Below are 21,939 nucleotides of genomic sequence, written 5' to 3'. Positions count from 1 at the left end.
GCCCCTTTTGGTGAACATGTCATTGTTTGGAGACAAAAAGTTTGGGAGCAGTAGAGTGTAGCGAGCTCCATGAAGTCAAACTAAAATCCCATTGTAAAACATTGTTGCTACATAAATTGCCGTGAAAGAATTTAGCGCTTATAAAACGGAAGCTTTTTGTGTTAATACAAATTAGCCTCAGAACATGCAACAACTTCGTAAAATTATTTCATTAGGCATTTTCAGTCTATTGCTGGGAGTATTTTTGTGTGGGGGGAGGGGTTAATGATCAATAGTTATTTTCTCAGATAAAAAAATTTTTTTGATTCTTTACATGCAAACAACGTACATAGCAGCCCCACGAATACTCTGCCCTCCAGTCCATCCCTCATCCAAACCGTGACGATTAAGGTTTTAAAATCCATCATGAGGAACATAGGAAGAGACAAAACCTCATAAAAAGAATAAAATCCAGACAAACCTTATAAATAGGATAGGTGCATGTGTGGTAATGGGCAAACTGTTTTTATTATTTACAGAGCCTCCCTAGAATACACAGAGCATATAAATGAACAGACAAATCACTGCTGTAGAGAGCTTACAGTCAAATTCAGACATGACAGAGCACACGATGACAGTAAACAATGCCTGAGTGAGGCACATGGGATGAACCAGGGTTACCATGGCGAAAGATGAGCGTGTGCTCAGATACTACGGTGATGCAGTATAAAACCTTAAGTTACATTGTTAGTAGTATTTTATACATTATCTATATGTACACTCACACATTCATATATAAGTTTATATAGGGGCTTGATCCACCTTGTGCAGAACAGGAAGTTGGGGGTGGGGTGGGCACATGGGCTGTGACTGTGCGACTACCTAGATCTTCCGGCCCAAGCTTCACATACTGTGTTCTGCAGCCCCCACAGCTCTACTACTACTCTGCAGCCCTTAGAACAGTGTTTCCCAAACTTGGGATGCCGCTTGTGTAGGGAAAGCCCCTGGCGGGCCGGGCCAGTTTGTGTACCTGCCGCATCCGCAGGTCCGGGCGATCGCAGCTCCCACTGGCCGCGGTTCGCTGCTCCAGGCCAATGGGAGATGCGGGAAGCGGCGGCCAGTAAGTCCCTCGGCCCGCGCCGCTTCCAGCAGCCCCCATTGGCCTGGAGCAGCGAACCACGGCCCCAAGTGGTGCCGATGTCCATTGTGCAATGCCATTTGCTCTGGCTTATGGCCGGGAGGAGAATTTTAGCCCTAATTGTTGTCATATTTGCAACGTATGTGGGGGATACTATTTAAAGTTGCCACTAAAGTTTATTCCGAGTGTCCTATGCAGATACACATGTGACATTTTTAGTTCACTCTGCAGTTCCTTACTGTTTATCCAGCCCCTGAGGATAATATAATTATTATTTTTATTTATTTAGCACTAACGCAGAACTATACAAAACATAAATGAAGACATTCCATGTCCCACACATCCTATCGTCTAAAGGGTGGACATGCTAGATGAAAGTGAAAGCATACTAGATGAAAGTGTTCGCTTAGAATTTTAAATCTTTCTTTCTTTCTCTCTAACCTGATGTCTTCAGAGTCACAATTCATTATATATTTTTCCTATATGATATAAAGGTGACCAAATGAATAGGAACCAACTCAGCCATCTCCCATTCACACCATTTATCCATTTGGAAATGCATCTATCCACGTCAGCGGTTTCTGGAAGTGTTGTTCACCCAGTTAGTATTTAGATAAACACACACATCTCACTCACTCACCATCATTTGGATACTTTGAAGCAGTTCTATATTGGCTGAAAACTGTGGCCTGTTAAACATTTTATCATTGGATAGTAAATAACATCTTTTGTTGTTGTTTATTGTGCTGTTTAAAGGAAAGGATCAACGTTGCTCATTTTCCCAGAACTTCACACTGAAGCATAGATTTTAAAAATATATTTCGAACCTGCTAGTTATTCCAGGGGTACTGCTTTTTAGCAGTATGGACGTTGATGAACTACGATGGCTTAAATATATTGCGGACTAACTTCAGCTAGGGGTCCCGATAACCTGGTAAATTACTGCACTCTTTTAAAAGATGCAGGCAGTTAATATTCTGAATGTATTGTTACATAAAGTTTAATAGTCTACATGATTTATCCTGTTTGCATGTGTTAGGCTGCACTTGAGGGAGTGAGCTGAAGGACTTTGTCCTTGACCTTGCATCCAGGATCCATCATGAGTCATGTAGTGAAAATGTACATCCTGCATGATGCAGTGATGCATTTCTGACTTGGCTCAGGAGCATGTTGGGTGGACCACGGTGCTGACAAACATCAAGTGTTGCCTGAAGTTGAACAGTACTAGGGGGTTGCTTTTCAGCTCCCCAAGCTTCCCCCAAATTTCTCCCTCTCCTCCACTCCCCTCCTAGTCTGGTATTGAAGAAGCAGTGAGATCACTCAGGTACAAATCAGCAAGTGGGGTATTTTCCTCATGCTCTGTTTCCCCATTTGGCTGTTGGACTCTTTCAGGGTATAACTGGAACGAGCAATATTTAAATAGTCAGAGAATGTTTCACTATTCTTCTGGATATTTTTCTTTTTTTAAATTTCTGACTTAGTTTATTTGTTTCACTGGTTGATACATCTTGACATTTGCTGTTTCTGCCTTGTGAATAGTGTCTTAGTTTTGGGGTCAGCAGCACAATCAGAGTGATTCTGGTTTCCCAATTCCACTATTTAGTTATATTATTTCAAGAGGATTATATCCAGGAAGCCAGAATTAGGGGGGCAAAAAAATTGTTAGTGCTGACATTCTCAAGGGCCCATTTTGGGTAGGTGGAGCATTAGACATGCAGTTGATTTTCCCCAGGCAACAAGCTAGCAATCCTATCATATCATATATTTCATAGTCTCCTGGAAAAAAAAGTCTTTTAAAGGAGGAAAGGTTCAGTTGCTGGATCATACACTTATGTAACTCCAGAGTAATTGACTATAATCATTCCCTACAATCCATTTGTCAAAACCCAAGGACCCCACTCAGAATAGTGGGTCAGATATTGATCTCAGTTACAACAGTGTAAATCCAGATTAATTTAGTCAGATGAGATACTCCAGATTTACATCAGTGTAACTGAGATCAGAATCTGACCTACTGTGTTGAGCAAGAGCCTTGGGTTTTGTGCAGTAAGGACCAGGTACTCAGGACAAATATAAATGTCTGAGCTGAGACTGTATTGAGTGGGGAAAAGAGATTTGGGGAAGAAACATTCTTTTACCAATTTCTATTTCAAACACTTGGCTGGCGCGCATCTCAGAGGGCACATGGGAACCCAGAACCCCTTACTGGCTGGAACAAACTGGAGCAAAGCCCTAGTAGGAAACACCTTGGCAAAATGTGATGTTAAAAATATTCCTGCTGTCAAATAATGTCATTAATGATAAAGCACATTTGAAAAATTACCTATAGCCACCTGTCATCCCAGGCAATCAACAGTTGCCAATTTCTTTCCAGTCCTTTTCTCGGTCTATGTAATGCTGGCTGCAGGTACTCATCGCAGGGGAATGTTTAAAATTGGGGGGGGGGGGAGTCTATTTTCCTATTAGAATAGCATTGCTTTTATGCCAAACATTGAAATGTTTCCTACTGAGGATCAGGGGTTATTAGTCATGATTGTGGTAACAAGGGCTTGCTCATTGCAAATGAGTTATTTTGGCAGTTATTTGCAGTAAATTGTATTCTCTAAAAGAAATAAAAACACAGTGCAGTGCGCTAAGAGCCATTTTTCTTTCAGTGACTACTGTGCAATCAGCCTTTCTTCTTAATTCTAGGGAAAGGCATGTTTTCTGAGTTACAGGTGTTTGGGAACATCAGAAAATCCTTCTATACTCCTTGCCCTTGATGATTAACTCACATTACATGATAAGAAGAGCAAATCAATGACAGCTGTAGTTTAGGAGGTGTAGTCAAAGCTGTTGTGACTAGAGAAGCAAACTCTCCTTTTTTACAGCATTCATTACATAGTCACAGCTTGACCTGCCATCTGTTTATAATAAACCACAGACACCTTGTTAATTCTTGATAAAGGTCACAATCAAGTTCATCTTCTTATGCCTTGGGGAAAATAACTTTTCTTCTTCAATTCACATTTCTGGATAGAAAATTACAAGGGATGGACAGTAATTTAGATCCGAAGCCAAGCATCGCAGCTGGCAGTCCATTTCTGCACATACAGCTAATGTCCTTGCAAAAGTGGGTGTGTGCCCATTTTTGTGCGGGCACACAAATATGGTAGTGATTGCACACAAGTTTGCATGCACAAATTGCAGTTTGCACATGCAAAATTGTTGCACAGAAGCGGATGTTGGAAATTTGGCCAGAGGAGTGTCTGCTGCTGGTTGGCTGCCCTAAGAAGCATGCAAAATATAGAAATTGAAATGACATGGATGAGATGTGCTCTGTGTAGGACCCAGCTGTGGGGAGGGAATGTGGTTCTTAGCCAACTTTCCACTTCCCCAGTCCTGGGGCTGACCAGGGGCCAGATCAGCCTCCAGTGTAACATTACAAGGCCTAGTTACCAACCCCAAGGTCTACTCTAAGTTATGTTGATAGTAATAGTTCCCTACAGATTGTTCTGCTGGCCAGCAATCCGGAAGCTCAAGCCACAACCCTTCCAGTCATCCGCTCATCCCCAACACCTCTCTGTGCCAGAGGGCTGGGAGCAGATGGCACAAACCTGGATGTATCAGCTTTACACCAGCCAAGGATTCCCCAACAGGAGGGGGATCCCCCCACTGCAGAGTAAGTATACAAAAGGAAGGATGCAATTCTGGCTCCATAGGTTGAGGGAGTAGAAAGGAACCATTTTACATGGTGATGGGTTAAACCGGTCACTATTTATTCAACTTCCTTTGGGGGCGGGTTTAGCATAAAAGAGACATGGCTCTTAGCCAGCCGTAGCTTTGCTTTTACAAAGCAGAAACCATCCCTGGCTTTGCCCGTCTGCTCTTATAGTGAAGTGGATTTTGTTTACAACACTAAATCCCCAGTGGCTTCATTGCATTGAGGCTTTTGGCATGAAATCAGAGTTTTGCACACAAGGATTGTTGTTTAGACATGGTGATGATCCAGGACTGTTGGTGATTTTTCTTTCTTCTTCACTGTCAGTGGAGTTGATACTGGAATTTCTTTCTACTCACTGTGCCCTGAGTTTGCTGTGTAGCCTTTTCTGGTGTTTTACCGCATTAAGCTAACGTGAAATCCTGCATCTTGGCAGGGGGTTAGACTAGGTGACCCTTGTGGTCTCTTCTAACCCTGTGGTTCTATGATTCTGTGAAATAAGCCACTCTTAGCCCAAAATAAGGGCATCTACACAGAGTTTGCACCAGTTTAAAAATACATCTGTAGTTAAACTGGTGCCAGTTCCTAGGTAGACGAGGCCTTTCTCTACAAATAGCTCAACGTGGTCAAGGGAAGGAGCAACAAACTTCTTCAAGGATTTCCTTTCAAGTCTGAGTCCGCTGGGCGTGGGGGACTGATTGGCCCGCCCACTCTCCACACATCCATGCTCCTGCTGCCACTGCAAAACTGTCTTCTCAAGGGATTTGGTGTGTTTTGTAGCCAGCCCCACGGAGGTGCTAATCTGCTTGCTCTTCAGGGGACACACACGAATGAAGGTGGATGCTCCCTGAAATGCTTGTTTCATCCAAGGCATTGCTTTTCACTAATTGCTAAAACTTGGATGTGGACTTCAAGAGCTGCTTTTGTGTGCCGGTTCCCACAATCTTCCATGAATCTGCTTGCTTCATCAGCTGAAGTGCTGACTGATTCCTGAGCTGAGAGCTGTCTGTCAGGTAATTCCAGAGCTTACTCTGCTTTCACAAGGGTGTCATTGTCAGTGCCTGTGAGATATTTACACCTTAGAAAAACATCCCTCAGAAATGCATAATGTACCATACAGTTACTGCAATCAGATAATGGGCTGAGCCAAAGTAATGTCAAATGTGACCATCCTGCTAACAAGTAGAACTGATTGCATTGTTGTAGACAAATTAGTGTATTTAAAGGTAGCTTAGCATCTTTATTAGTCCAAGCAATTTCGGGTTTAAACACAAAATTGTAAGGTCTGTTCTTCCATATTATCCCAGTGGCATTCCAGAAGGGATCAGACCTCCTGGTTTGTTAACATCAGTCTTGGGAGAGCAGTAGTTCTTGGAGATAAGAAATAGGTGGTATTGAAAGATAGAGGCTTTTGATACTTGTGCTGTAAAGGTGCGGCTCAAAAGAGAAAGGAAGGTTGACATTAGACTGGAAATCAAGAGATCTGGGTTGTGTTCCCACCTCTGCCACAGACTTCCTATGTGGCCTTGGACCTCTTTGTGCCCCAGTTTCCTCCCCAGCAGGAACCATAACACTTACCTACCTTACAAGGGTATTGTGAGGTTCTCGGATGTTATGATGATGAGCACCGGAGGAGAACTAATTATTGAATGCATAAATGTATTCTGCAGTATAAAAGCTTGAGACTTGGCACACGGGACATCTGAACATTGAAAAATTGTACAGGCAAAACGTACACATGCAAAACCGAGCCTGACGTTGTAGTGATGGCGTTGGAGCTCCTTTGAAAATGCAGCCCTCAGTGAAGTGATCCAGCAAGTCTGAATGCATAAAAAACACCTGAGCCATAAGCCTGATTTTCTTGTGTGAAATCCTGACTCCACTGTAGGCAACGGAATTTTACCATTGACTTCAAGGGGGCCAGGATTTCACCCCTTGTCTTTAAAAAGAAAATAGAAGGACAGGGGACAATAGGTATGTAGTACGAGCTAGTACACAGGGCCCTGGTCTGGGAGTTAGGAAACCTGAATTCTATTCCTGACTGTGCCACTGACCTAATGTGTGACCTGGGGGCAAGCCATTTCACTTCTCTCTGCCTCTTGATTCCCCTCTCACTTTTTGCATGGCTTGCCTGTTTAGACTATAAACTCTGTTGCAGAGACTGTCTCTTTTCTGCACAATGCATAGTACAACGGGGCCCTGATCAACAGTCAGGGCGCTGAGTCTCCCGCTTGTCATGCTGGTCATTGTTGTCTCATAGTTTCCTTGTATTCCCCCGTCAGTGTGTCTGTATCCATCTGTTGTCTCTTGTCTTATAGTTAGATTGTAAGCACCTTATGGAAGGAACTGTCTTCTTGCTTTTTGTTTGTACAGCACCTAACAGAGTGAGATCTGGATCCATAACTGGGACTCCTAGACACTGCAAGAATACAAATAAATCATAATAATCATAATAATAGATGCTACTGTAATACAAATTATTATTATTACTAATAAAGTAGGATTGTTGTCAGCGTGAAGGCCATAGTCATTAGTATTCCATTTGAAATGGAGCACATCCTAATGTGTTCTTGTCTAGTGGGATTCTCAGAGGTTGGCTATGATTTCCAACAATAGAACGTTGGGTTAATTGCTAAGAATAATTGTTCTAAGTAAAAGGGCTACTTCATTAAGTGCATTTTTCCTATAGAGAATTAATGACTTGGATAATGGAGTGGAGTAGGCTTATAAAAGCTGGGAGGGGTTGCTAGAACTTTGGAGGATAGTATTTGAATTCAAATCAACCTTGACAAATTGGAGAATTGATATGAAATCAATGAGATGAAATTAAATAAAGACACGTGCAAAGTACTACACTTCAGAAGAAAAAATCAAATGCACAAATACAAAATGGGAAATAACTGGATAGGCAGCAGTATTGCTGAAAACCATCTGGAGGTTAGAGTGGATCACAAATGGAATATGAGCCAGCAATTAACAGGAGAGTCGTATGTAAGATACGGGAGGTAATTGTCCCAGTCTACTTGGGACTGATGAGGCCTTAGCAGGAATAGTGTGTCCAGTTCTGGGCACCATGCTTTAGGAAAGATATGGACAAATTGGAGAGAGTCCAGAGAAGAGCTACCATAAAGATAAAAGGTTTAGAAAACCTGACCTATGAGGTAAAGGTTAAAACAACTGGTCACGTGTAGTCATGAGAAAAGAAGACTGAGGGGACCAGATAAGTCTTCAAATATGTTAAGGGCTGTTCTAAAGCAGATGATCAGTTGTTCTCCATGCTCACTTAAGGTAGGACAAGAAGTAATGGGCTTAATGTGCAGCAAGGGAGAATTAGGTTAGATATTAGGACAAACTTTCTGACTATATAAGGATAGTTAAGTTCTGGAACAGGCTTCCAAAGGAGCTTCTGGAATCCCCAGAGATCTTTAAAAACAAACACCTGTGAGGGAAAGTCTAGGAATATACTTGGTCCTGCCTCAGTGCAGGGAGCTGAACAAGACCTCTTGAGGTTCCTTCCATTCGTACACTTCTATGATTCTTTTAAGCCTCCACCAGAATCCATTGATTTCTTAGGGAATTTCATCACAACTATTTTAGCTTTAAAAACAAAAAGAATATGTGGAGGATAAAAAAATGTGTAAGAGGCAGAGCTGCTTAATCATTGACATTCTGTTCTAATTCTTGAGTTACCCTGACAGTCTGGTAAAGAATTCAGGATTATTTTTTCAATAAGAGGTATGTGCAGCAAGTAATTCACCATTTATCACTCATGGTACCCAGCCTGAGGGTAATTATGCAGATTGAAACCCCATGATAATCAGCGTATCTTTGTGCTAGTCAGACAGATGTTGCACGTACAGCTATCTCCTGTAGAAACATCTGTTGGCGACTCCCTATAATTTTGTATTCTTTCTAACAGCCTTTCAGGATTTATGATGTCCAAATTGGAATTAAGGAAACAATTTTCCAGAACACCTTTAAAGACCAGTTAGCATCAAAGTGTCCGGTCATTGGTCTCACTGTGTTTACAAGGAAGGCAGTGCAAGGATTGACAGGCAGTATTTCAGTGTTGTCTAAGCTAAGCAGCTCTCCATCCAGCGGCGACTCGCGGGTGGGGTGCGGGGGAATATCTTTGGTACATAGAGGGCGAAGATCAACAGTATCTCGCTAAGTTTAAACACACCCAGCAGAATCTTCCGTTTAAATTCTCAGTTGTTTGTAAATTGCAGTTAAGCACCATTAATTAATAGATAAATAACTAAAGAGTGTTCAGACTAACCCAAGCGCCCAAGAAATTCTTTAAAAACAAGGGTTATATTCTTAGCTGGTGTAAATCAGCATTAAAGTCTTACAGATAGAGAAACTGATGGAGCAATGCCTGTTTATATCAGCTGGGGACCTGGGCTGAGTGCAAAAACATCTCTGCAAGGAGAGCTAAGCAGGCTGGAATATGGAACCATATAGGCTAGTAGGCCCATGTACATTTCACAGTTGGGCTTCTATTACCCAGCACAAAGTTTGCAGCCATTTCTTGTAGGGTCCTGTTGTGAGGGATTGTGGGTCTCAAACCTAGGTCCATGGGTCCTCAAGCAGTGCCCAGACCACAACCACCCCCATAGGCGCCGACTTCCCTTCTGCCGGGTGTGTGCTCAACACCCCACCCCTGCACCGCCCTCGCCCCACCCCCATTCCACCTCTCTCCCAAAGTCCCCTTCCCACCCTGCCTTTTCCTACCTCAGCCCCACCCCTTCCTGCCCCCCCTTCTCCCAAGTCCCTGCCCCTGCCCTGCCTCTTCTCCGCCTCCTCCCCTGAGCATGCCGCATCCCCACTCCTCCCCCTCCCTCCCGGAAAGTCCTATGTGCTGCCAAACAGCTGTTAGGCAGCGGGGGGGGGGGGGGAGCGCTGAGAAGGAGGGGGAGGAGCAGGGACGTGGCACGCTCAGGGGGGAGAAGGAGGAAGGAGCTTGGGTGTGCTCCAGCCCCGGAGCACCCACAGAGTCGGCGCCTATGCCACCACCTCACAGCGCTCCAGAACCAGCAAGGGAGGGATTTAGCGGAACTCTGGCCAACCACAGGCGCCACTCACAAAGCTCTTGATTGGAGCAGACACCCAGCCCCACTGATTGACCTGGATGCAGTACTTAAGCCAGGAGGCACAGGAACTTGTCTGAGCACCTGAGTGAACTGATGTACTGCTGGCTTGGCCTTTGGCCCTGCTATCTGACTCTGACTCATGCTTGACCCCTGACACTGGTTCTTGGTTCCTGATTCCACCTTGATCCTTGGCATGGCTGTCTGACTTCTGACTCCAGTCCTAACCCTCGGTCTGACTCCAGACACTGATTCCAGCTCAATCTTTGGCACAACTGTTGACCCCAACACCGACCCTGACTCCTGGCGCTATCCTGACTCTGGCTTTGGTTTCTGGCATCAGACCCTGACTTTGATAACTAGGCCTGCTTGCCCACATCCTGGTCTCTACATCTGTCCTTAAAAACTTACTGGTAGATCAAATCAAACCAGTCACATTTCTTTGTTTCTGTGCGCCATATTGCACACACAGCATTTTGCAGCACTGTTACTTCTCCAGGATTTAAACCTGGCCTCTTTCAGCCTCTGAACTCTGTAGATAATGGGGCTCTTCAGAATGGGGAAGTCTAGTTTAATTATGCATTGAGACCTGCTGGAAGCGCTGGTCCTGTCTTGTTCTTTAGGTCATCCAGGCTTCAGTTTGAAAGCACGGCCCCAAGCAGTTGGAAAAAATTCTGCCTCTCTTAAAGTTCTGAGGTACTGTCGCATACATCCACCATGAGCATTTTCTGTTATAATTTATTGTTTCTTCCAACTCAGTTTACGGAGTCAGAGGAGCAGACATTTCTTCTTGATTAAATTAAACAAATCAGTCACTTGACAAAAGTTTTCAAATGAAAGATTGCTGCTAACAAGACCAGATAGGTTTTCTGATTTTTTTCCCCCTATGAAATATTGAGAAATAGCTTACAAGATGCTTTGGGCTAATTAGATCTTATCAGCGGAAAGACAGACGTTTCATTCTTTAGTGCATACTTAATTATACAGCAGTGGAAGTTGCCCTGAAGTTTATGAACGTGCTCGCTGCTGAGTTGCTGTGAAGCTGAAGAGTTTAAATTAGCAATGTTCGTTATAAGCCTGACACTAGGGACTGAAGCAACAACTCTCATCACCTCACCCTCAACCTCCCACATTGAGGACTGTTGAAATCCAGGGAGCACAGAGCCGGCAAGACATTTGTCAATCAGCACAAATTCCCTTCCAGGAACTTGCCTCATTTTCCTTCTGACTTTTACATATGTAGGAAATAAGAACAGCCGGGGGGGAAATACTTCCACCCTTTCCTAAAATCCTGAAGTGCTTGAATTCTGGAGTCAAGATAGAAGATATTAGAGATGCCACCGTGTCATACCTTAGTCTCCAGTAATTTTAGTAGAATTGGGAAGAAGCAGACAGTCAAATACCTCCTCTCAGTCACTCACCAGACTGCTTGAGCTGGAAAAAAATGGCTGAAGAAAAATATCAGGTAACCTACTGATCAGCCTCCTCAGGTTACTAGAGACCCCCCTACCAGATGACTTTATTGCTAGGTTACCTCTCCCCGATAAACCAGTTTTTCTGCTTGAGAGGCTGTCTATTGTTTAGAGCTGTTCCATGTCAGTGAGAGAACACTTGTCAATGACCCTCTTTTGTTGTTCTTTTGCTGCCAGGCCTTGGAATTTCAGTCCAACATGGAGGCAAACAGACAACAGAGAAGGCAAAGCGGCTTCTCATTCAAAATGGATTTTGCAGCTTGGTAAAATTACATACAGAGAATTAATAATCGAACGTAGAATTCATAAACTGTTCAGGCAGATTTGGTAAAATGTGACAACTTGGCTCCAGTGACTTTTAGCAAAACTGGAAAGAAGCAGATAACTTTAAACACCAGAAGCCAAGGGTGTGGGTGGTAACTAATTAATATGACTTGCTTTCAAGCCAGTCACCATCACTGATGTCATCTTGAATTATCTCATTCAGGAACAGGCCAGTCCCTTAAAAACATTGCCAACCAACTCAATGTGTTGGCAGAATTGGTTGAGCTGGGAAGCCATGACCATCTGTTTGAAGAAGTACCTTTTTGAGGCAAAGCCTCTACCAGTGACAATAGAGGCATTCGTCATCCACAAAGGAGCTGTATATACGTCCAGATGAATGCATGGGGTATTCTGTCCCTGCTTTTCTCTCGATATTGGAACAAAGACATTTTAAAGGAGAAGCATGGTCTAGTAGTAGTTAAAGGACAAAGATTCGGGAGATCTGGGTTCTGTACCTGGCTCTGCCACTGATGCAGCAAGTTTTGCAAGTCATTTCACCTCCTTTAAGCCTCAGTTTCCACATCCATGTAGACACCTGGGCATCTTGTGAGGATTAATCAGTGCTTGTAAAGCCCTTCGATCCTCAAGAAGATGCCCTACAGGTGCAAACTGTTTTGCTAATAATAAAGTAATGGTCTGATGCCTACCAAAAAAAATAAAGTCCAGTGTTTGCTGACAAATATTTTAAATATACTAAGCACAATTTGTCACATCTGGCCTCAGTGCCTGGAGTAGGGGTTCTGCATCCCACAGGGCTTTCATCCCTGGAGCAGGGCAGACAGACTTTCCACTGCTGCTCTACTCTGGTATGATGGGGAAGCAGCATGCACAATGGAGCTGCACCAGGGGAAGCTGCATTAGAGGAAGAGCTGACTCCATACACCCCCAGCAGCTCAGGCCACACCCCTCTCTGGAGCGAGTTTTGCTGCATTGGCTGCCTGTGAGTCTCCCATTGGAGAGGAGGTTGCAGCCACCTTCCTCCACTGGAACTTGCCGTGCCCAGCGTAGACTTTACCTCTCTGGGGGCCCTGTACCAGGGTCTGTGCTGGCAGAACCTGCAGTGAGTCTGGCCCACAGAATTGCTCCAGCCATGTGTATACTTACCTGCTTCCCCAGCCTGGGAGAGGGAGCAGAGGTGCTGGGGCAATGGGTATACTTACCCAGAAGCAGAAGAGGGGCCAGGAGTATTTATGGGAAGCTTCACTTCGAGTTTGATTTCTCTGCTATTTTTAACAATGTCATCTCTTCTGAATACAGTACCGCATGAGTAACCAATCCCCCCCTTTATGTCATTTGTATCTATTCCTATTTCCTATTGAAATTCCTTTGTAAAGAGACTTTCCAAGTATAGAGTTGAAAATTTCTTCTTAAAATAAGCCAGATGTCCAACCCTACTTTAACTGCCAAGCCCAAAGAGTTCAAGCAAGATGTTAAAATCTGTCTTCCTGGCTGTGAAAGACTAATTGCATAGCATAGGTGATGATCCCAGTCTCCCAGGAGTAGGAATCAAACTGCTTAGGGCAAAAACTCTGCTGTTATTTGTCTAAGGAGTGGAGTTGGCAATGTCTGTGGAAAAAGTTTCATGGCCTGCCCTCCTTGCTGGCTAACAGATTCAGACAGAAACACACACACACTCATGAACATTTGTAACTCAGTGACTGAAAATATTAACACACTTTATCCGAAAAATCCATTTTGTGTAGGAATATTAAAAAATATAGCAAGCAAAAAAAAAAAAAAAAGACTCTCACAGAGAGAGACGCAGGACTGAGAGCCATGGAGCTGCCATGTTCTTCTCCTGACACAGAACTCCGTGGTTTTGGATACGTCATTTTAATCTTTATGTATCTCAGCCTCTCCATCTGTCCAAGGGAGGTATATTATTCACTTACCTCGCAGGAGTGTTGTGAGAATTAAATTTAATGTTTGTAAAGCACCTTGAAGATTACAGTTGCTACCCATGTCCTATTGATTATTCTTGTATTTCATTGGATGAGTGGAAAGGACCATCCAGGTGAATCTGTACTGGATTTTAATTCTCCAAGCTCTACGAATGCAAATAAACCAGTAACGTTATACTACCAGCCTCCACATCAGGAGAATGTGATGAAAACGTTGGGAGAGATCAAAGTGGCAACCAAATCTAATGAAACCTTTGCCATTTGAGACACCAGCTCCCTGCATATAAACTGGTCAAATGTTACAGTGAGCCACAGTCTGACACCTTAAATGGTTCCTTCTTGAAACAACCAGTTGTAGAGCCCCCAAGGCTGGGAGGGGCTATTCTTCACTTAGTGCTAAGTAACATGCAGGAGATGGTACAAAAAGTAACTATGGTGGCGCCATCAAGAAATAGTGGCCATATTATATTTTCTCACTGTTTCCTTGTACTCCCCCAGCCATCTGTCTTCATCCATCTGTTTAAAACCCTTACCTGTGGCATGGATGCTACTTTCAGGAAGCAATAATAGAGTCTCAGAAGGCATGCATTCCTCAGAACACAAAGGGACCAGGAAGGCAAGGAATAAACCAATGGGGCTAAATAGTAAAGGCCAAGAGGTTATTCAAGCCAAACAGAGATCCTTCAGAAAATCCAGCCCTAGTGAAGTCAGTAAATAGGAGTGTGAAATATGGCAGGCAGTACATTAGGAGGAAGTGAGAAGGCTAATATGGAATTTGAAGAGCAAATGTAACTAACGGCGTAAAAACAAGTAACAAGGAATTCTGTGATTATATCAGAAGCAGGAAACCTCTATGAGAAGCAGTGCTTCCGCTGGGCCACCAAAGGGAGCAATTAAAGAATATAAGGACATTGCTACGAATCTAAATGATTATTCATAGCCTTCACCACAGAGGATGCTGGGGAAAGACCTACCCCAGACCTACTCTTTCCTGGAAATAAAGATAAGGACTTTAGCAATTCAGAAGAACTGTTTCACCATCCCTATTTTCCATGGTTCTAATAATTTGAAGCCAGGTGGCATCTAGCCTTTCATTGGTCAGCAAGGAAGGGAAAGACTGCAAGGAGCCTTCCCTCAAAAACCTCTTTGCACTCCTATGCGCGGACCAAGCCACGCTCTTTTCGCTGTGTATTCACTGAGCAGAAGCACCTGAGGTTTCTAGCAACACAGGGAGGGCAAGAAGCCTGTGGCTTGGCTCTGCTCTTCTGCAGCAGGCAGAAGAGCTGGGGAACCAGTAGTGTACCCTTTCCAAGGTGTAGCAGTGGCATACCACAGCAATAGGGTATCATGCATGATGCCTTCAGGAGCTCCCACTGGCCAATGCACCACAGCACTGCCCCTATTCTAGGTTGTGGCTTAAAGCAACGGTTTGGTTTTTGATGGTACTTCCATCTTATCTGCCAGCCCATCTCTCTATCTATCCATCTTCATCCCACCTGAAGTGTATCCTTTTGATTTTAAATGTTGGGTTTAATCAGTAAAGATTATCACCCTGAGACTGGCAGTGCTTGGCCAGGGATAGCTATGCTACCCCAACAGTGCTCAGGAAAGCCAGAGGGGAATCATAGAATATCAGGGTTGGAAGGGACCTCAGGAGGTCATCTAGTCCAACCCCCTGCTCAAAGCAGGACCAATTCCCAACTAAATCATCCCAGCCAAGGCTTTGTCAAGCCTGACCTTAAAAATCTCTAAGGAAGGAGATTCCACCACCTCAATACACTCTTTGCCATATCGGCCCAACATCATCTCGGATGCCTCCCTCCTCCGTTTTGTTTGTGTGTGGCACTAGCAGGCGTAGGCACCCTGCCAAAGTCTTGCAACCCATTGTTTCTTTATTTTCAATACAAGGTTCTTTTATTAACTCCAGCTGGGGCGCTGCACTCTGCTTGCCACGTTCACTTTATTAAAGTTGAGCAGCTTGCAAGTAGGGCATCGTAAATCATGAGTGGGGGGGGGGGGGGACTCCAATTGTATGACAACAAAGAAAACGCATAAACAGGCCTGGCCTCCTGGCAAATAAAAGCCAAGGTAATGGAGAGCAATTTCCAATTGCCCCCTGGAAGCCAGGCGAGAGCCAAAGGGGCTTGCAGGAATAGAGGCGGCTGAATACTTGGATACCTGATGTTTCCTCCTGTATATTGAAACGCCGCCTTCTCTGTTTCCCCTGTAGTCTTTGTATGTGGGAGGAAAGGGACTGACCTTTGAGTACTTGAGTTGCCCACCTCTCTTGTTTTATACCGCCATACCACCTGCGAGAGCATGATCTCCAGTGCAGGAACTTTGATAGACTGTCAGTGTTGTGGAGAGGTCACCCTTAGGAACTCAGCCAGTGGGGTTCCATTGGAGCCACTGGGTCTCTTGGGATGCCTCATGGAAAGTGAAGTGGGATTCCATGCAATGGAGAAGCTAATGCAGCCTCGGGCAATATACGTTTTCCATGTATGCCCTTGAGTTGCTGGTGAGGTGAACTACGTCCCCTTTCTGCCCCTCCCCGCCTGCCCTTTCACCCAGATTCCAAAAGGTTAGGCTATGTCTACACTACAGTTAGAAGCAAGCCTCCCTGCCCAGGTAGACAGACTCATGCTATCTCCGCTCGAGGTAGTGCAGACATGCAGAGTGCGGCTCAGGTGCCAGCTCGGTCTCTCGTTCCCACCCGAGCCCCTGGGTCTGAGTTCGGGTGGCTAACCTGAGCCTCCACCGGAGACGCAACATCCACACTGCTGTTTTTAGCAAGCTAGTGCGAGCCGGTTTGCCCAGGCTGTGAGGCGCGTACCCTCAGAAGGTGGGTACACAGCCCACCGAAGTGAGCCTCCCAGCCCGGCTCAACAAAATCAGGGTAGTGGTGCTTGCTATAGCACTCTATACATAGCCGCATGGGACAGCACTTTGAAGTTGCAGCTCAGGCTGGAAGCTCAGGCGCTGAAGCCCACCCCGCTAGCCAGGCTTCAGACCCTGAGCTGCAACTTCAAAGCACTGTCCACACTTTTAGAGCACCAAGTGCCACTACCCCAAGTCTGTTGACTCGGGATGGGAGGCCTGCTCCATGGGCTTTGCAGATGGACCCAGAGAGACACAAGGAGGAAGTAGGGGGGGAGGAAGGGTGCCACAAAGGCAGCTGCCTTCCACCTTACCACATAGCCAGATGCTTCTCTTTGCACATAGGTCTAGTGGGTATGATCCAGCCTGGAGACTCAGCAGGGGCAAATACGGTAGCTGAAGGACATTACACCGGCGGTTGTTGAGTCTCTCATGCAGAATTTTGCTGCAGGTTCACTGTGCCCTTCGCTCCAGTCCCCGATTTTGTGGTCGGTGTGTCTTTCCAAGCCACAGGGGCTGGCCTGTGACTCACTAAGGCAGTGGTTCTCAACCTGCGGCCTAATCCACACACAGCAGCAACCCATGTGACATCCTCAGGGCCCTACGGGTAGTATCTATATTGCGTGGATGTGGCCAACACAACACATACACAGCTGCATATGCGACCCCCAGTGGTAAATAGGTTGAGAACCACTGCACTAAGATGTCCCTCTCTTCTCCAGTGCTCCTCAACCTGCGGGAAGGGCCTCCAGTCACGTGTGGTGCAGTGTATGCACAAAGTCACCGGCCGCCATGGCAACGAGTGCCCTGTCCTATCCAAGCCAGCAGCCTACAGGCAGTGTCACCAAGAGGTCTGCAATGAGAAGATAAATGTCAACACAATTACCTCGCCCAGACTCGGTGAGTGGGTGGATGCAGAGGTACAATTCTTGGGGAGGTTAAATAATCAGCCTGAAGCCATCAAACGCCAGAGCATATATCCTGCCCAGGTATCTGGGAAACAGTCCTTGTGCTGAATGTTACAGAAACGAGGTTCCCGATGGCTCATCAGAGACAGAAGCATGGAGACCATCAGAATCTCTGGGTAATTAATGTTCCAGAGTAGAGAGATGCTTTATTCTTCATAGATCCACTCTGCCTGAGACCTCCACCAAGCCAGAATTCCTCACTCATTCCTCACTGATCACTCATGTTCCCTGAGTGATCAGTTGGAGCAGGCAGGCATATCTGCGGGTCAGAGAGAAGGGGGTTGGGAGTTTTGGGTGAGGGCATTCACCCGCACTCAGTCATCATTCCACGCTTCAAACACCTTGTCCCTTGATGGGTAAAATGGGATAAGCAGAGAATGTTAGTGACTTGGGTTGCATTTTGCTTGGTTAATAAGATTGGGGAAATGAATTGAAATGGAAAAGCCTGGAAAATGTATCCAGCCCAAGCACAAAATCTTCTCACCTGCCTTTCACTATAAGTGATGATGAATACAATAATATTTTATTCGCCTGTCCAAAAAAAAGTAGAATTTTCCAGGGTTGTAGCTTTTTGGAAAGGTGGTTCTTTTTTGTGGGAAGATGGACCTTCCCCAGATTAGTTGCTGACTTAAGAATGGGACCTGCTGAAATCACTTATTTCTGGGCAGGGAGGAAGGAGTCTCCAATTTAACTTTCTTTCTCCCACTCCCTTAATTATCTACTCTCCTATTTGCCCAGCTGCGCTGAGGCTGCTGGTGATAAATTGTCTATTTGCGAGATCCCATAACTCTGTATTTAAAGAGTGGTTCTACTCAGAAGTGACTCTGTAAATACTGCATCATGGAGTTCCATGGCTATTTTGTCTCCGTTATTTTCTGTGTCAAATGTGCTAAGCTTACAAGTAAAAGATGTGTTTTCTAACTGCAGGCCCCACAAGTTCAACCTGGAATCTGACAGCTGAGCTGGGGGGGGGGGGGGTTCCTTCTCACATATCACTAGTAAAAAAGGGCACCAGGCCACTTTAGGCCGTAAACTACACTTGTGCAACACCACTGCCTTCATTTATGCCCTCGATGGACTCCCTTTTCCTCCGGTGTAACTGGCTAGAATTTAAACAATGCTGTTGATGGCACACCAGAATGGACTCCAGCTCACACACACTCAGCTGGGCCGGACACACAGACGTAAGAAGCAGTCCTGTTTATTTTTGGCCCCGAAGTCAGTAGATCGAACTCTGCATATACACACAGTGGGCAGATCTGATGAATAGGAAGGGAGCCATTTTTACAAAGTCACTTTTTCGAGTAGAACCACACTTAAGACTAGACATGAGGCTTCTGAGCTGGAATTTGTTTCCCTGAAAATCCATAATACTTTCAATAACAGCTCTTTAAAATACGATGGGCTAAATTTTCTTCTGAGTGACAACCGTATAACAAAGAGTGTCACTGGTCCAGCTGAAGAGCTTCAAAATGCTTCTAAATCCTTTTGTTTAAAATCATAAAAAACTAATGAGAATATTTCCCAGAAATGTTAGTATGTACCATAGAAGGGGGGTGGGGGAGGAAGGCTTTCATTTGAAGAATAAGTCTTTGACCCACCGACGAGATGAGAAATCTGTTCTAATTCACATTTTAGCACAAAACTGTGTTTAGTAGAGTGGTGCAGTTTAAGTCCCTGCAAATAATTTGGGATGCTTATGTTTCTAAACCTGCCTAGGAGGAATCATCGATGCCAGCAACGACGATACTTGATATCAACAAAAATATATACCAGTTATCAGCATGGAGTGTTTTGCTCTTCTTCTGGATAAATAAGTTATCATTTGGTTATCTTTAAACAGATTTCTATTTTCCACAATATAAGCCTCATTAATAAGCATCGTACAAATTCTTATTGGGGGGAGGGATAGCTCAGTGGTTTGAGCATTGGCCTCCTAAACCCTAGGTTATGAGTTCAATCCTTGAGGGGGCCATTAGGAATCTGGGGCAAAATCAGTACTTGGTCCTGCTAGTGAAGGCAGGGGGCTGGACTCAATGACCTTTCAGGGTCCCTTCCAGTTCTAGGAGATAGGATATCTCTATTTAATTTATTATTTAGAAAAATACTCCAGTACGCTACAGAAACCATCCAGAATTAGATTGTAAGCACCTCGGGGCAGGGGCTGTCTTTTTGTTCTGGGTTTGTACAGCACCTAGCATCGTGGGGTCCTGGTCCGGGACCGAGACTCCTAGGAGCTACAGTAATACAAATAATAAATAATGATCATTATAAAATGCTGCCCTGTCACTGCTTTAGGCTGGAGTGGTTTTGACCATGGGTAACATTTTCAGAAGTGTCTACGGGTGCATCTACACTGCAGTTAAACACCTGCAGCTGGCCCATGCCAGCGGACTCAGGCTAGTGGGGCTTGGGCTGGTGGGGCTGTTTAATTGCGGTGTAGGCGTTCATGCTTGGGCGGGAGCCTGGGCTCTGGGCCCCTCCCTGCTCACGGGGACCAAAGCCGTTGAGTCCGGATGCCTACATCAACAGCCTGGTAGCCCTAGCCTCATGTGCCAATTAAACACCCCTGGTTGGCCCATGTCAGCTGAGGGTGTTTAATTGCCGTGTAGACAGACCCGAAGTGACTTAGGAACTTGAGTCCCATTTTCAAAAGTGACGCAGGCATTCAGGAGCCTACGCCCCATTGCTTTTGAATGAGATTACAGCTCCTAAGTGTCTATGTCACGTTTGAAACCTCCCAAACCACTTAAACCCAGCTCTTCAATGGTATTTAGGTATCTAACTCCCATTGATGTCAGTGGAAATTAGGGGCCTCAGTACCTTTGAGGATCTGGGCCTTGGGCACTTTTGAAAATATTACTCCATGACTGTAGAATATTGCAATATTTATCCTAAAAAGGGAAGCTGCACCCACCCATAATTGCGGGTCATGACTGCGAGTGACTCCAGTGTCCCATTTTCCACTTTCTATAAGTCTGGCTTGTTAATATGGAGATATACCTATCTCATAGAGCTGGAAGGGACCCCAAAAGGTCATCAAGTCCAGCCCCCTGCCTTCACTAGCAGGACCAAGTACTGATTTTACCCCAGATCCCTAAGCAGCCCCCCTCAAGGATTGAGCTCACAATCCTGGGTTTAGCAGGCCAATGCGCAAACCACTGAGCTATCCCTCCCCACATTGATTTTGGATTGGTCTTTTCCCCCCTCTGCCCAGGATGTTCTAACCACACTGGGCAGGTTGCTTCATGATTTTTCCATTACAGGGTTTCTTTCCCCTTTTGCTGCAGTATCTAGTACTGGGCACTGTCAAAAGGGCCCCATTCAGCAAAGCACTGAGCACATACCTCACTTTACACATGTGTGTAGCCCAAATGACATCCCAGGGACTACTCACCTGCTTAAAGTTAAGCATGTGCTGTGTGCCCTTTGTTGAATCAGGGCCAGAAATAGGACACTAACAGATGATCTGATCCAGTGTGAGAATTCCTCAGGGCCTTCAAGCATATGCCCAGCTACTGCTTGCCCAGCCTTGCAACAGTCTTCTCCATGATAGCTCTTTCCATTGTGTTTGTCAGACAAGTCACTACCGACCTGTTGCCCTGATCTTTTCAGCAGCAACCCTACTTAGAGCATAACGCATGCCACCCAAATCCCAGTGTTGACTAAGATTAGCCATCTCTCCCTCATCCGGTGGTCGGGTTATTTTGGTCACACATGGGATGCTCTCCTCTAACATGCTGGCTTCTTCTTTCTATTTCTGTCCGAAGCTGCTCTCACATATAAGTGTACAGGGGACCAGTGGACAGTGTACTGCAGGGTGATCCGTGAGAAGAACCTGTGCCAGGACATGAGATGGTATCAACGCTGCTGCCAGACATGCAGAGACTTTTACGCAAACAAGATGCAGCAGAAGAGTTAATGAATTGGTGCTGCTGCTTAGGGTATTACAGCTATTTCTATGTAAATCACGAACTAGTAGCTCTGAGTACTGGAACTTAATGAGTTGCTATGATGTGGTGGATTCCAAAGCATACCTAATAAGACTTGAAACTAATTCTGCAGACTGGATGTACCAAAGTAATCCACTCATCCACCTTAAAAAAGAGTCATCTCAAGGAGCCAATCACGTAGAATTTTATTGTGTTTTGACATCATTACATTTTTCATTAATGCTTTTTACTTTAATATATTATTACCAGCCACTGGATGGCTTGCTACCATTTAAAAAAAAAAAAAGACAAGAGTTGCAACGTGATTAAATTGACTAAAGTCATGTGTACCTCAGTGGGAGAAAGCCTCTGGCAAATAACTCAGCAAACGTGCAGACATTACTTAATGCTTCAACCTTGGCTTCCATCTGATGCTCTTAATTCCCAACAGTTAGCATGCTGTGGGGTGGGCTTGGAGGGACACACACAAATGAAATGCTTAATTTAAAAGGGGGATTTGCTATAAAAGCTTGTGAAAACGGATAGCAGAGGATGGAT

The 21,939-nt window shown here is 44.9% G+C and overlaps 1 protein-coding gene across 1 annotated transcript in view; it reads left to right on the top strand.

The window, feature by feature from the left end:
- ADAMTS17 (ADAM metallopeptidase with thrombospondin type 1 motif 17) overlaps positions 1–21,636 on the top strand; it is a 271,681-nt gene extending 250,045 nt beyond the window's left edge. The window contains exons 23-24 of the mRNA XM_065412384.1: positions 17,204–17,381; positions 21,220–21,636. Coding sequence (XP_065268456.1) covers positions 17,204–17,381; positions 21,220–21,371 — 330 coding nt within the window. The 3' untranslated portion in view covers positions 21,372–21,636. The remainder of the gene's footprint in view (positions 1–17,203; positions 17,382–21,219) is intronic.
- The last annotated feature ends 303 nt before the right edge of the window (positions 21,637–21,939 follow it).

This window comes from Emys orbicularis, chromosome 10 (genome assembly GCF_028017835.1).
Source record: "Emys orbicularis isolate rEmyOrb1 chromosome 10, rEmyOrb1.hap1, whole genome shotgun sequence".
NCBI classification, from domain to species: Eukaryota; Metazoa; Chordata; order Testudines; family Emydidae; genus Emys; species Emys orbicularis.
The sequence above is the reverse complement of the archived record's forward strand: the minus strand, read 5'-3'. Positions and strand labels throughout refer to the sequence as shown.